A 12,474-nucleotide genomic window follows, 5' to 3' on the forward strand; every position below is an offset into this window, starting at 1 on the left:
AAAAATTATCATTTTATTGGCATCATAAAGCGTTGGTCCATGTGCTGTCGATCTAAAAAAAATTGTTGGCGGTTGGGTCTGAGAGTAACAACCACTTTGAATAGATTTTTTGAGAAAAAAAAAAATGATTCTGAGTTAAGTAGAAAAAAATGAAACATAAACCCCGCCCAAAGGCGGAAATATGTACAAAAGACTGCCTCAAATTTGTCTGGGAAATTCAAAACTTGTGAAATATTATACACTGCAGGCTAAAATTGATGCAAGTCCTAGTGCAAGATCTCATGCCAAATTTGGGCCAGATCGAATCACGGGAAGGGGTTGCTCAACGAGCCTGAAGTTTGTATGGGATTTTGAGACATTTTGCTCGAAAGAAACATGAAAAACCAGTTATTCATCAATAGCTTTGGTCGCTGTAATAATACGCAATGAATACCACCGTAAATAGTTTAACCTATTTTTGAAGCCTAATAACTTTCGTCTTCGGATGAAATATTTTTTATAGTTTAGACTTTTAGAAAATTGTTTTTGAAAGAAATCGGCCGGCGGGAATCAAAACTTTTGATGAAAAACTGTTTTATTGGCATCACAAATCGTCCAGTCATGTTCCTAAGCCCCTGTGGTTATGCATTTTTTTTAAATTATCAAACATTTTTCCGCCTTTATTTTTTTCCGAACTATCAAGTGAATATCATCCAAACTCAAGTATTAGAAAAACATTAAAAATTGCAATCGAGCGCAACAACAATGGTTAAAATCGGTCATTATTTGACGAAACGGGATGCATTTCACATTGAGTGTTCTGGTCGGACATTTAGTCGCCTCATTAAAGCAGTGATGAATATCATCCTTAAAAAAGTTAGCCAATTTTTGAAGCTTAATAACTTTTTTATCCTAACTTTAATTGAAATGCAACCTTCTGTTGAAACATTTGTCATAATTCAGGCTTCAAGAAAACCCGTTTTTGAAAGAAATCGGTCAAAGGAGACAAAAGTTATTGACTGGTTTTTAATGTTCCTCTCGAACAAAATGTCTCAAAACCCCATACAAACTTCAGGCTCGTTGAGCGACCCCTTCCTGTGGTCCGATCTGGCCCATATTTGGCATGAGGTCTTGTATTAGGTTCAGGATCAATTTAAGCCTGCAGCGTATAACATTTCATTTTCAAATTTCCCATACAGTTTTCAAATTTCCCATACAAATTTGGGGCAGTCTAATGAGCAGCTTGTATTCAAAAAATTGGGCCACCCCACCCTGAGATAATCAAGTTTGAATTTAAGGTGCAGTTTGTGAAAAATGTTCCAACTTTAAACTAAATTTAAGCCATATTAAGTAAACATATACATTTTCCAAAAACATAAGAAGAAGGTTCTGCTAACTATCTTCCGATTGAGATTAAAAGAAATTCAATACCGTCAAACGGGGCATAATGCAACAGCGGGGTTACTTAAAAAATAATTAATAAATTATATACTATCTTTGATTAGATGCAACATTTGTATACCACAGCACTGATTTAGTTTTAAATTTAACATAATCTAATAAAGTTATCTTTTGATAACTGCAACATGATGAAGACTAGTTTCCCACATCTCATGCTAGTTTTTATAAATGCAATAAATCAAGCAAAAAATATATAAATTCTAACATTTTTTGATGGCGTAAAAACTTTACCCAGTATGGCGGATGGGCTCAATGATATCACCTACAAACGTATTGGTTTCATCATCCTATACCAACACTGTTGGTGTAAAACTGTTTTAGGCCAAACATTATATTTTTTGAAATTAATATTTTTAAAATTCAGTAACCTCTCCGGGTTAAGATGCAACAAAATGCAAAACAAAGAGACACTTTGTAAATCTCCTTTCCCTATGTCGAATTATGATTGTTTTGTATCACGCGTTTGTCAACATAGAAGTTTCATTCATTCAAGCATTTATTATCAAAATTTAATTAGTAGCATTTTTTGTAGTATTTTTTACCCCTAAATGTATGCAGATTTCTTATGTTCAGAAAAAAATGTAACAATTAGTTTTAAGAGAACCAAAAATTACTGTAATTGTTGTTTTTATGCGGAATGGTCTTTATGGCATAGCAAATTTATCAAAACTACAAATTTGCATACGTTTTCATTAGATTATCCATTAAAAATATTTTTTTTGGCATGTTACCCCTTTTTCTAAATATAGTGAAAATCGCTATGCCTGATCAGGTTGAAATCAGGGGAAACCCTGATGGAGGACCGAAGCAGTTCTGACGTGCAAATCGATTGTCAGAATTGGGCATAGGGGCGAAAGACCAATCGAACCATCTAGTAGCTGGTTCCCTCCGAAGTTTCCCTCAGGATAGCTGGAGCACGCAACGTTTCGGATCCTATTCTTAACTCTGCAGCTGTTAAGTTGCTAGTGAAATCATAACAAACTAATGATTTGACGTCATCGTCAAAGGGCGTCACAACATATACCAACGCATCTTTGGCAATTTTCGGAGCACTACCTCTACGGAACATTTTGCCCCAGTCTTCGAGCCCATTGAAACACTTTTCAGGTCGGTTCCAATCGATGTGATGTTTTAAGGCAGGCATGTAAAACTCGTTTAAGTGTGCGGGCCGCATTAAAAATCTTTCATTTCATAAAATTATATTTTTTCCTCTCGTAGCAAAAAAAAATATCTTTTTAATATTTTGTGGCAGGAAAGCCAGCGTACTTCTGTGTAGTAGGGAATTTTGTGATCATTTTAGACGGGGCTACGCGGGCCGCATTGACCAAGGCCGCGGGCCGCATGCGGCCCGCGAATTCCCAGTTTAACATGCCTGTTTTAAGGACATCTCGTCCAATGTCAGGGACACAAGAAGCTCTTTGTTTGCTTCCTCGTATTCGGTGGCCATCTGCGCAAGGGAATTCAGAGACTCCTGCGTAAGGCCTGGTTTCTTACCGTAGCTTCCCGACCAATATCTCAGCGTCCGGACATTCGGCATGTTCATTCCGAATGTACGACGCACAAACTCATACGCTTTCGGTGAATAGAAATGAAGCGTGCTCGCAAATTGCCTCATAACGTCGCTAAAGGAATTGCCATTTTTGCCAAATTCCAGCTCAGTCAAAATTTGTTTGGCTACCGTTAGGTAAGCCTGCTCATCAGCAGATTTCACCGATTTGGAACGTTTCGGTTTTCGCTCTAGAGCTGCCGTCAAGCGCTGAACTTTGGCCTTCAGCTGTTTGATTTCCCTATCCTTCTTGGCCGACAGGTTATGCACATGGTCAACAAAACTTTGTCGCTCACTTGGAGACATAAGAAGCAAGTCATTGCCATCTTTAACATCTCCAATATAAGGACGCCATAAACGCTGCTTTTTTGCCGTTGACGTCGAAAGTACGACAGTGTCAACGGTCAATTCCATTCTGTCAGAAGAACAGTGTTGACGACGGTAATGCTCCACTAGGAACATTAACAAAAGCTGCCGCTGAATGTCTGAAGGCTTCGTCTCGAGCCCGAACGATATTCAGACAGTACTCTCTAAACGTTTCTGGAGCGTTCTCTTCGGCCTTAAGACCACCGACATGCAATGCAAGTTGTTGGTAAACCGTTGATAAAACAGGCCGAGCTGAATTATCAACAGAACCCGAACTCAAGTCTTGACGAGTGTCAATCGTCGATTGCACCGAAAATTTTTCTCCATCAACATTTTCAGTGATATCTGGCAATGCACCGCTCTGAGCATTGCCAACAGTCCAGGGTCCGGGGTTCGGGTTAACCGTTGATGAAACAGGGTGAGCTGAATAACCAACAAGTCTCGAACTCGGATTATCCCGCTGAAAAAAATAATTACATAAATGTTAGACGTAACTACACACTACCAAAAAAATCTGGAAAATTACATCACATATGATGTAAATAAAAAGAAGCATCATATATGACGGAATTTTCCGTGCGAGTTGAATATTACACGTCTGTAAATTTCAAAAACGTGTAAAATTATACTCGCATGGAAAATTCCGTCACTTATGACGCTTCTTCTTGGTTACATCATATGTGATGTAATTTTACAGATTTTTTTCTCGTAGCGGTTTTTCGTTTCCAATAAGAATTTTTTTATTCGTTTTTTCCATGTTTTATTGAACTTTGTTTATGTTTATTTTGAATAATGGTAATTGCAAAATTGGCGCGACAATCAACTTAAACTATTTAACTTAACATTTTCTTTAAAAAAAAAAAAACAGTTGATATGCTCGCTCGCGACGATCTGATTCACTAACCGCGCAAAGGCGGAAATTCCTTAAGTCCTTCACCCAGCTGGGAATTCTCGACGGAAGCGGTAGCTGCGAGCTCTTACCATTTGTACCATTTGGGATTTTGTACTGGCAGGGGCTGGAGATGGTCCCGTTGAATGCAAATACGCCGGGATGTATGCACTTACATCGAAGTTTTCGGGATGTCACGATTCTTCGAAATTATTTAGGAACCCCGAAAAAAGATCTTGATTCTTAGGTCCTCTCTGGAAGTTTCGCGTTCCAAGTAACCTGGAATATGAATAAGATGAGTAACGCTATTTTCCATCTATAAAACAAATAGAATTATCTTACAATTGGATGATTTTTTTTACGAACCTTAGTAGAGATGACCTGCTAAGTGGGGGTCTAGCATCCAACGCGAATTTTCGCGAAGCCTCTGGCGGTTGAAACTGTTCGGGTTCTGTCCGAGCACTTCCCGCCTTTGACACTCCAAGCCCGAAATCGATGTCTGAGAGGTCCATAATTTAGTTCGAACGTACGAAGCTTTGCTGAATCTTGTAACCGGACATGATAGTATCGGATAGAATCTGGAAAAGTTTACTTTTATTACTTCGACTATTCCATTAAAAAGTAAACCTACATATTTAAAACTTCATGTTAAAAAAACTCACCTAAAATACACGTTATTCTTGCCCATTTTTTGGCACATCTTGGACTGCAGTCAGAAATAGCAAAGTTGTTGGACTTGTGTGAAATAAACATTAAAAACTGCCCAGATGTGCCACAAGTATCCCTGGAGTTGTTCGATACATTCCGACAATGCAAGCGCGTTTTTCCGGTTCCTTACCTCAGATTTTGCTTAATTAAAACGGTGCTTCTTCTAATGTTGCTGTTGGTGATCCAGAATGAGGTTCCATTGAACTGAAGCTGGATTTTAAACGTCTGTAAATTTCAGATCCATAACACCTCACCTACTGCGGATCACCTGGTTTCTTTTTCAAATCTATCTTAATTGGTAATGGGTGATGGAACTTTTTCGTACACCATCGTTGATGAACGTGAGCTACAACCTTTTCTGTATCCTTATTGTTAGATGAACGGAGCTGTCCTGCAATAAAAAAATCATATTTTATTTATTCCTAGCGTTGATAATTGAACTGATACTCACCATCCACAGCTTTTGAAAATTTGGACCCGGATTAAACCGGAGATATCCACAATATCCATGTCATAAAATTTCTAGGAATGTAATCTATAGAGATCATTGTTAACTTTTTTTTTATTCCATGCACACACAACTTGAAAAATTAAAGAGATTTTAAACAAAACTAACATTCAAGGAACTGTCAATGTAATCCCTTTTTATGCCCTCTTGTACCGCTGTACTGAAATTTGAACAAATTGAGCCAAATACACGAATCGCCGAAGAAGTGCAAATCGATCGTTTCATTTATCAAAATTAATTGAGTTTATTTTCGCTAGGACTCAGAAATATTGTTTTATTTCGCCTATTTCAACTTAAAAATTTACATTACTTGAACGCGTTCCATGTCATGTAATATTCATAGATCTCGATTTCAGTTTTCACACAACCAAAAAAATCGAGAGAATTACATCACATATGATGTAAACAAAAAGAAGCATCATAAATGACGGAATTTTACATGAATGAATCGTGTTCCATGTCATGTAATATTATTGTGATTCAATTTCAGTGCTGTTAATGGTTCCATTATTTTTGATTTAGTAAATTTACATCACAAAATCGCGTTCTAGGTCATGTAATATGCAGGGTTTTCAATTTCAGTGCTGTTAAGGATTCAGATTTTTTTTCTGTGTAGACCACGTTATAAAATACAACACTTACTCCAAATTCTGCAGACTCGTTTTCCGGAAATTCACGTTTTATCTGAACCAGTGGGGTTGAGCTTTCGCTCGAAGTTATCTTCTTATCCTCCATTTAAATAAAAAAAAATTTACTGCCACTAAAAAACTTCAGTTTAGCAATCAGTCACAGAAAAAAATTATTCTTTTTTATTCGCTCTGATTTCTCAAAATGCAGCCCACTTACTAAGCTGTCGGTTTAGCACTGAAGAGAAGGTACATTTTTAAAAACGTTGAAAATTCATCGAGAATTACTTCTTCTGCTTAGTCTTTCAAATGCCAATGTAGATTCTGTTATTTTATCCTTTGGAAAACACTACTATTTTCTTTTTGCTCTGAAGAGGAGCCACCAAAATAAACTGAAAGTGAATTTTTGATGTCTAAGGAAAAAAATGAAAGTTTTATGTTTTTAGAACACCAAAAAAATCAGAATTGAAAAACATAGGAAAACTTTCAAAAAAATTTCCCAAAAATTTAAATGGTTTTACTTTAAAATTTGGTAAATTCATTGGAAAATGAAATATGAACATAATAAAAAAAAAAAGTTTTTTACCATTCAAGATAGTTTTTTTAATAAACACGTCTTACAATTAAGAAAATTCATTTATAGAATTGAATTGATATCTTATAAAGGGTGATGCGGTCAAAATTTGGTCAATATCAACTTGACGTATTTATTTCAATTTTGCATTTAAAAAACCTGAACACCCCTCATTTTGAAGGTGTGTGTGTAGAATGTTGCTCCTATTTTGATTTTGGAATTCACTCTTCAGTTGTAAAAATGCCGTCCAAGGAAGAAAAGCAGCGTATCAAAATTTAGCTCGCGCATCGCGAAAATCCGAGCTACTCGCACGCAAAACAGGCAAAATCGGTAAAAGTTGCCAAATCAACCGTTACAAATGTAATTAAAGTGTTTGGGGAACGTTTGTCGACAGCCAGGAAGTCTGGATCGAGGGGAAATCGGAAACCGGAAGCCGTTGAGACGACAAAGAGAGTTGCCGGTAGTTTCAAGCGAAACCCTAACCTCTCTTTCCGAGAAGCCGCAAATAAGCTGGGTGTATCGTCTACAACCGTGCATCGAGCCAAAAACGAGCCGGACTATCGATTTACAAGAAGGTAGTGACTCCAAATCGCGATGATAAACAAAATACGACGGCCAAAGCGAGATCCCGGAGGCTGTACACGACGATGCTGACGAAGTTTGACTGCGTGGTAATGGACGACGAAACCTACGTCAAAGCCGACTACAAGCAGTTTCCGCGACAGGAGTTTTATACGGCAAAATGGAAGGGCAAAGGCAGCAAACATTTTCAAGCACATGAAACTGTCAAAGTTCGCGAAGAAATATCTGGTTTGGCAATCCATCTGTACCTGTGGCTTGAAAAGCAGCATTTTCATAGCTTCTGGGACTGTCAACCAAGAAATTTACGTGAAAGAGTGTTTGAATAAACGTCTGCTGCCTTTCCTAAAGAAACATGGTTGTTCCGTACTGTTTTGGCATCTTGCCATTACGGTAAAAAGGCCATGGAGTGGTACGCCGCCAACAACGTGCAGGTGGTTCCCAAGGACAAGAACCCTCCCAACACGCCAGAGCTCCGCCCAATTGAGAAATACTGGGCTATTGTCAAGCGGAACCTAAAGAAGACCAAAAAAACTGCTAAGGACGAGCATCAGTTCAAGGCTTTCTGCGGCGAAGAAGGTGGACAAGGTGGCTGTACAAAATCTGATGGCATGGGTTAAGCGTAAGGCCCGGCAATTCGGATTTGGAAAAGCGGAAGCCTAACTGAATATTTTTCCTGAATTTTATACTAATTAAACTTGAAAAAGAAATTTAATTTGATTAAAAAAAAAAAACGATTTCACCGATTTACACGCGTTTTCCCTTGACCAAATTTTGACCGTATCACCTTTTATTCATTATTAGCTGTTCATTTATTACCATTTTATAATCATTCTATATGTTCATTCGCCCGCACGATTGATGTAGGCTCCTCTTCGAGATTATAAACCATCTTACACCAACAGCAGAGCCAGAACAACGCCACATGCAGGAAATGCGTTAGACGTTGATTTATTTGCCTCAGTCTGATCTGAAGATGATTGCCGCATTTAGAAGGTAATTATATTTCATGACCGGAGTATATTAGCAATATCCCGACCAATAGTGAAATTACAACCAAGTGACCGCATATATGTAGGAGAAGCACAATGCTGGGCAGCTTGGCGTTTTGGATGATAGATATACGGGCAGGATAAGCCAGCCAGAAGATGAGTTCCGTAATCAGAAGGAGGATGACCAACTAGTTTGTGTGAACACCAACTCTTATTGTGGCTACTGGAGTCTTTCGGAAAATGACTAGGATGATGTTGTTATTCATTACAAGTTGCTATTTGTATCTTCTGTTCAACACAAAGATCTGCATTAATTTGATCGTTATAACCGGCGTTCATCATTCGCTTACAGTTATTCCAATATAGAGCAAGTGCAATTTACACGATAGCGGCTTTGTTATGATCTTAAATCCTTTAACCTCCTAAAACTAGGCAATGCTTTCGCTTTAGCAAAAAATTTAATTTTCATAATATTTAAGTAAAAATAGCAAGAAATAATTCAGAAATAATAAAAAAGAATAGAAGGATTCAATGCTTGTCGCTTGCACTTCGAGTAATCAATTAGTTTTCAAGATGGAAATGGTTCAATTGAATGGCTTGTGGTTTTATTGGAAACGTACCAATCAAAGTCGAACGAGCAGATAAATAATATCATCACGAGTCCCCCTCCAAATAAAACCACGTCACGGATATCTGGTTTCATACTTGAAAGGGGCAAAAAATAAGGAGGCAACCATCAAAATTACATCCGCGTCATGAAAAGTGAGATGCATGTCAATCAGTCTATAAATTAGCTGCTGCGAACGTAAACCACCAATAAAAAACAATCCATTTTGTTTGGTACCAAAAATTTAAATACGGGAGAGTGGAGTATCTTGGGCCACTTTTTTCTTTGCTTTATAACTTCTTTATTATAAAAGATAAAAAGAAAAAAATATATGGAAAGGTCTTCTACATTTTTAAGGTATCATTAGAAGTTTTTGTTTATTTTTTAAATACATGAATTTTCCGAGTTCTGACTGTTTAGAAAAAAAAATTTATTTTTTGATTTTGAAAAACTGTGGGGAAACGTGGGCCACCAAATACAAATTGACAAGATAACGTGAAAAGTTTATGAGTTGACTAAAAACTGAAATTTTTTAATTTATTTAGTTATTTTAAAGCAATTTCAGATGAAGAAATAAAAAAGAGAGTTGTGTATGATCGAACAGTTCCTAAAAAACAAAAAATGTCGAAAATCAGATATTTGTAACATATGTATATTTTGTTATTTGTAATTTTCTCAGTGCATGTGCAATGTCGCCTACACTGATAAATCATTTCACAAATTTTGCAAAATTGTTTCACACATAATCTGCAAATATATGGAGCTGTCAAACTCGAATTTGATTTCCACACACCATGCAAGTTTGAAATTTACACTTTATCCGAATTAGCCGGTTAAGGAGAAAGTGTGCGAAAGAGGCCATCCGGCAGTTTGGAAACCATCAAGGTGACAAAACCAGTTGATGAAATTTTATGATGACTGCATTGTTAGAGTTAATTATGGTAAGTTTCCGACATTTTGTTCTTCATATAAACATTCATAATTCATATTAATTTTTATCAATCGTAATATCTTCCAGATTCTGCGGATCGAGGCAGCTGGCAACAGCCGCTTGGAGGAATAAATCATGGACTTCAAAAATCACTCTCCTCCACGCAGATGTGCAGCATATCCTTAAGTTTACCGTAAGCAAATAAAAATACTTATAAAAGCATGACTTTTGAATACTCCATTTAGTTTTTAATCATAAATTAAAACTGCGACCTCCCTGTGCTCATATTGATTAATTTTAAACATTTTGTCTGTGAATCTAATGTACATTTCACACATTTTCTCGTTTTCATCGCTTTTTGCATAATGTGTGAAACGCTCACATTTCGTTTCCTTAAGCGGTGTTTTACAATAATGTGCAGCAGTACCTTCACACATTTAATGTGTTGGTCTACTTATTTCCAAAATGTGTGAAATTTCATACACTAATGTGTGGAATATTTTGTCAGTGTAGTCCTGTTCTGACCAAAATAAGGTAAACAGATCCTAACGAAAGTGTTGATAAACAGTGCGGAAAATACAACATCACATTTAAGCCTAGTCCACACTAGGCAACATGAACTGCGATTTTTGTTATGAGACGAACTTTGTTGTCTGTTGTTGTTGTTGGAAACCTGAGACAGTCTCAGTGTCTCCCGAAGAAAATGGGAGACGCTGAGACCGTCTCGAGACGAACCGTTTCCTAGTGTGGACTAGGCTTTAGGCCGATGACATAGTGAATACGATGCGATGCGATGCGAATTGTTACGGAAAAGCGAATTAGCGAATTGCAAAGCGAATTGCGATCCATGACATAGTGACCGCTTTTGATCGCAAATCCGCTTTATGATTTGCATGCTCATATTTCTTACTTTGTTGATTTTTTGCTTGCAGTTTTTTAAGATGGATTCGTCTGACGAGGAATACTTTGCCTCTCCTGGAACAATTAATTTCATTATGAACAACAAAAGAAATTTCGCTGTTCATCCAATCAATCGGAACCGAAAAAAAGATGGAGAATTTTATCGGCTCTATCCAGAGTTGAGGAAATATCCAAACAAGTTCCGATCATGCACCAGAATGTCGATGGAAACATTTGACATGGTGTTGGATTCCATTAAAGGCAGATTGATGAAGCGCTGGACTAACTTCAACCATGATCCGATTCATCCTTGCGAACGGTTGATTGTCTCCCTAAGGTATTTACAAAGATTAAGTTCTTTTTTATGTTGTGCAACAATTTTTTTTTCCTTTACAGGTATCTTGCTACAGGATCATCGTTTCAGACCCTTGGGTTTTCCTTCCGGATGGGACGATCCACAGTTGCAAGTATTGTTCGGGAAACATGTCAAGCACTTTGGAAAATACTGCAACCAATATATATGCCGGTTCCTACACAACAGATGTTCTTAAGTGTTGCAGACGAGTTTTGGGCTAGATGGAATTTCCCAAACTGCATTGGCTGCATCGACGGGAAACACATCCGCATCAAATGTCCGAGTGGAACAGGTTCGTTAGCTTACAATTACAAGGGCTTCCATTCTACTGTTCTGCAAGCTGTTGCGGATGCCAATTATAAGTTCCTGGCGGTGGAAGTTGGAGGATGGGGACAACAAAGCGACGGAGGTACATTCAGCGCCTCCGACTTTTACCATCACTTGAAAAACGGCACTTTGAATATCCCTCCCGATGCACCACTTCCAGATCCGGATCTCGGTATCAATATGCCCTACGTCTTCATCGGCGATGAGGCATATCCGCTGATGAGAAACGTACTTCGACCTTACCCTCGGGCACAACTTGATCAATCAAAGGAGTATTTTAACGTACGCTTGTCCAGGGCTCGAAAATGCGTCGAATGCGCCTTTGGTATTATGACAGCCAAGTGGAGAATTCTTATGAAACCCATTGAAACGACACTGGAATTTGCGGACGACATTATAAAAGGAATTTGCATCCTTCATAACACGATCATTGACCGTGAAGGAATCGACATGTTGCTAGATGAGCTTGCAGAGAACAGCAGGACAATTCATCTTCCGAGCCGTTGGATTCAAGATGACGACTCCTACAGAATGTCCACAGGATCCGGTTGTTACGTGCGTGATTATTTTTCAAAATTTGTGAATGAAAATAAACTTAATTGAGTTCTATTTGTTTGTGCCAAAAAATTCTTTTTTTTTTATTTTCCTCTCGATGCGATACAAAGTCACGTTATTGCAAAAACAAATTTAACAGTTAACATGAATGACCCCCTTTTTGTCGTTTGATACGAATATTGATATCTGAAATCGATTACCCTTCCCTCAAAACCACCATGAGAAAATTTTCAAATCAACCCATTGCGTAATAACGTTGTTAGTCGACCATAAGGTGTACTAGCCAAATTTCTGATGACCTCTTTTTACAAATCAATCCCAAATTTTTATTGTATGCTTGTTTCAAGTGGAACAATGTGTTTTATTCCAAAATGTAATAATTTATTAAAAAACGTTATATTTTTCAGACCACTTTAGTGCACTACACTCGACAGAATCAAAGAAAAATGGTGTCTGCTTAGTTTTTTTTGTCGGTGCTGAGTAGACAACCATATTGGTGGTGGTTTAATTTAATCACTAGTTTATTGGTGATGATTGGCCTGTTGATTGCCTGTTTTAGAGCACCAGGACT

General features: G+C 37.6%; 1 protein-coding gene across 1 annotated transcript; it reads left to right on the plus strand.

The window, feature by feature from the left end:
* The first annotated feature begins 5,250 nt into the window (after window positions 1-5,250).
* On the plus strand, window positions 5,251-11,951 carry LOC129742396 (uncharacterized). Its single transcript, XM_055734295.1, has 4 exons — window positions 5,251-5,290; window positions 7,052-7,170; window positions 10,699-11,003; window positions 11,063-11,951. Exons 1-4 carry the CDS (start codon window positions 5,251-5,253, stop codon window positions 11,949-11,951), a joined length of 1,353 nt encoding a protein of 450 aa, XP_055590270.1.
* The last annotated feature ends 523 nt before the right edge of the window (window positions 11,952-12,474 follow it).

Source organism: Uranotaenia lowii, chromosome 2, assembly GCF_029784155.1.
Source record: "Uranotaenia lowii strain MFRU-FL chromosome 2, ASM2978415v1, whole genome shotgun sequence".
Classification (NCBI taxonomy): Eukaryota; Metazoa; Arthropoda; class Insecta; order Diptera; family Culicidae; genus Uranotaenia; species Uranotaenia lowii.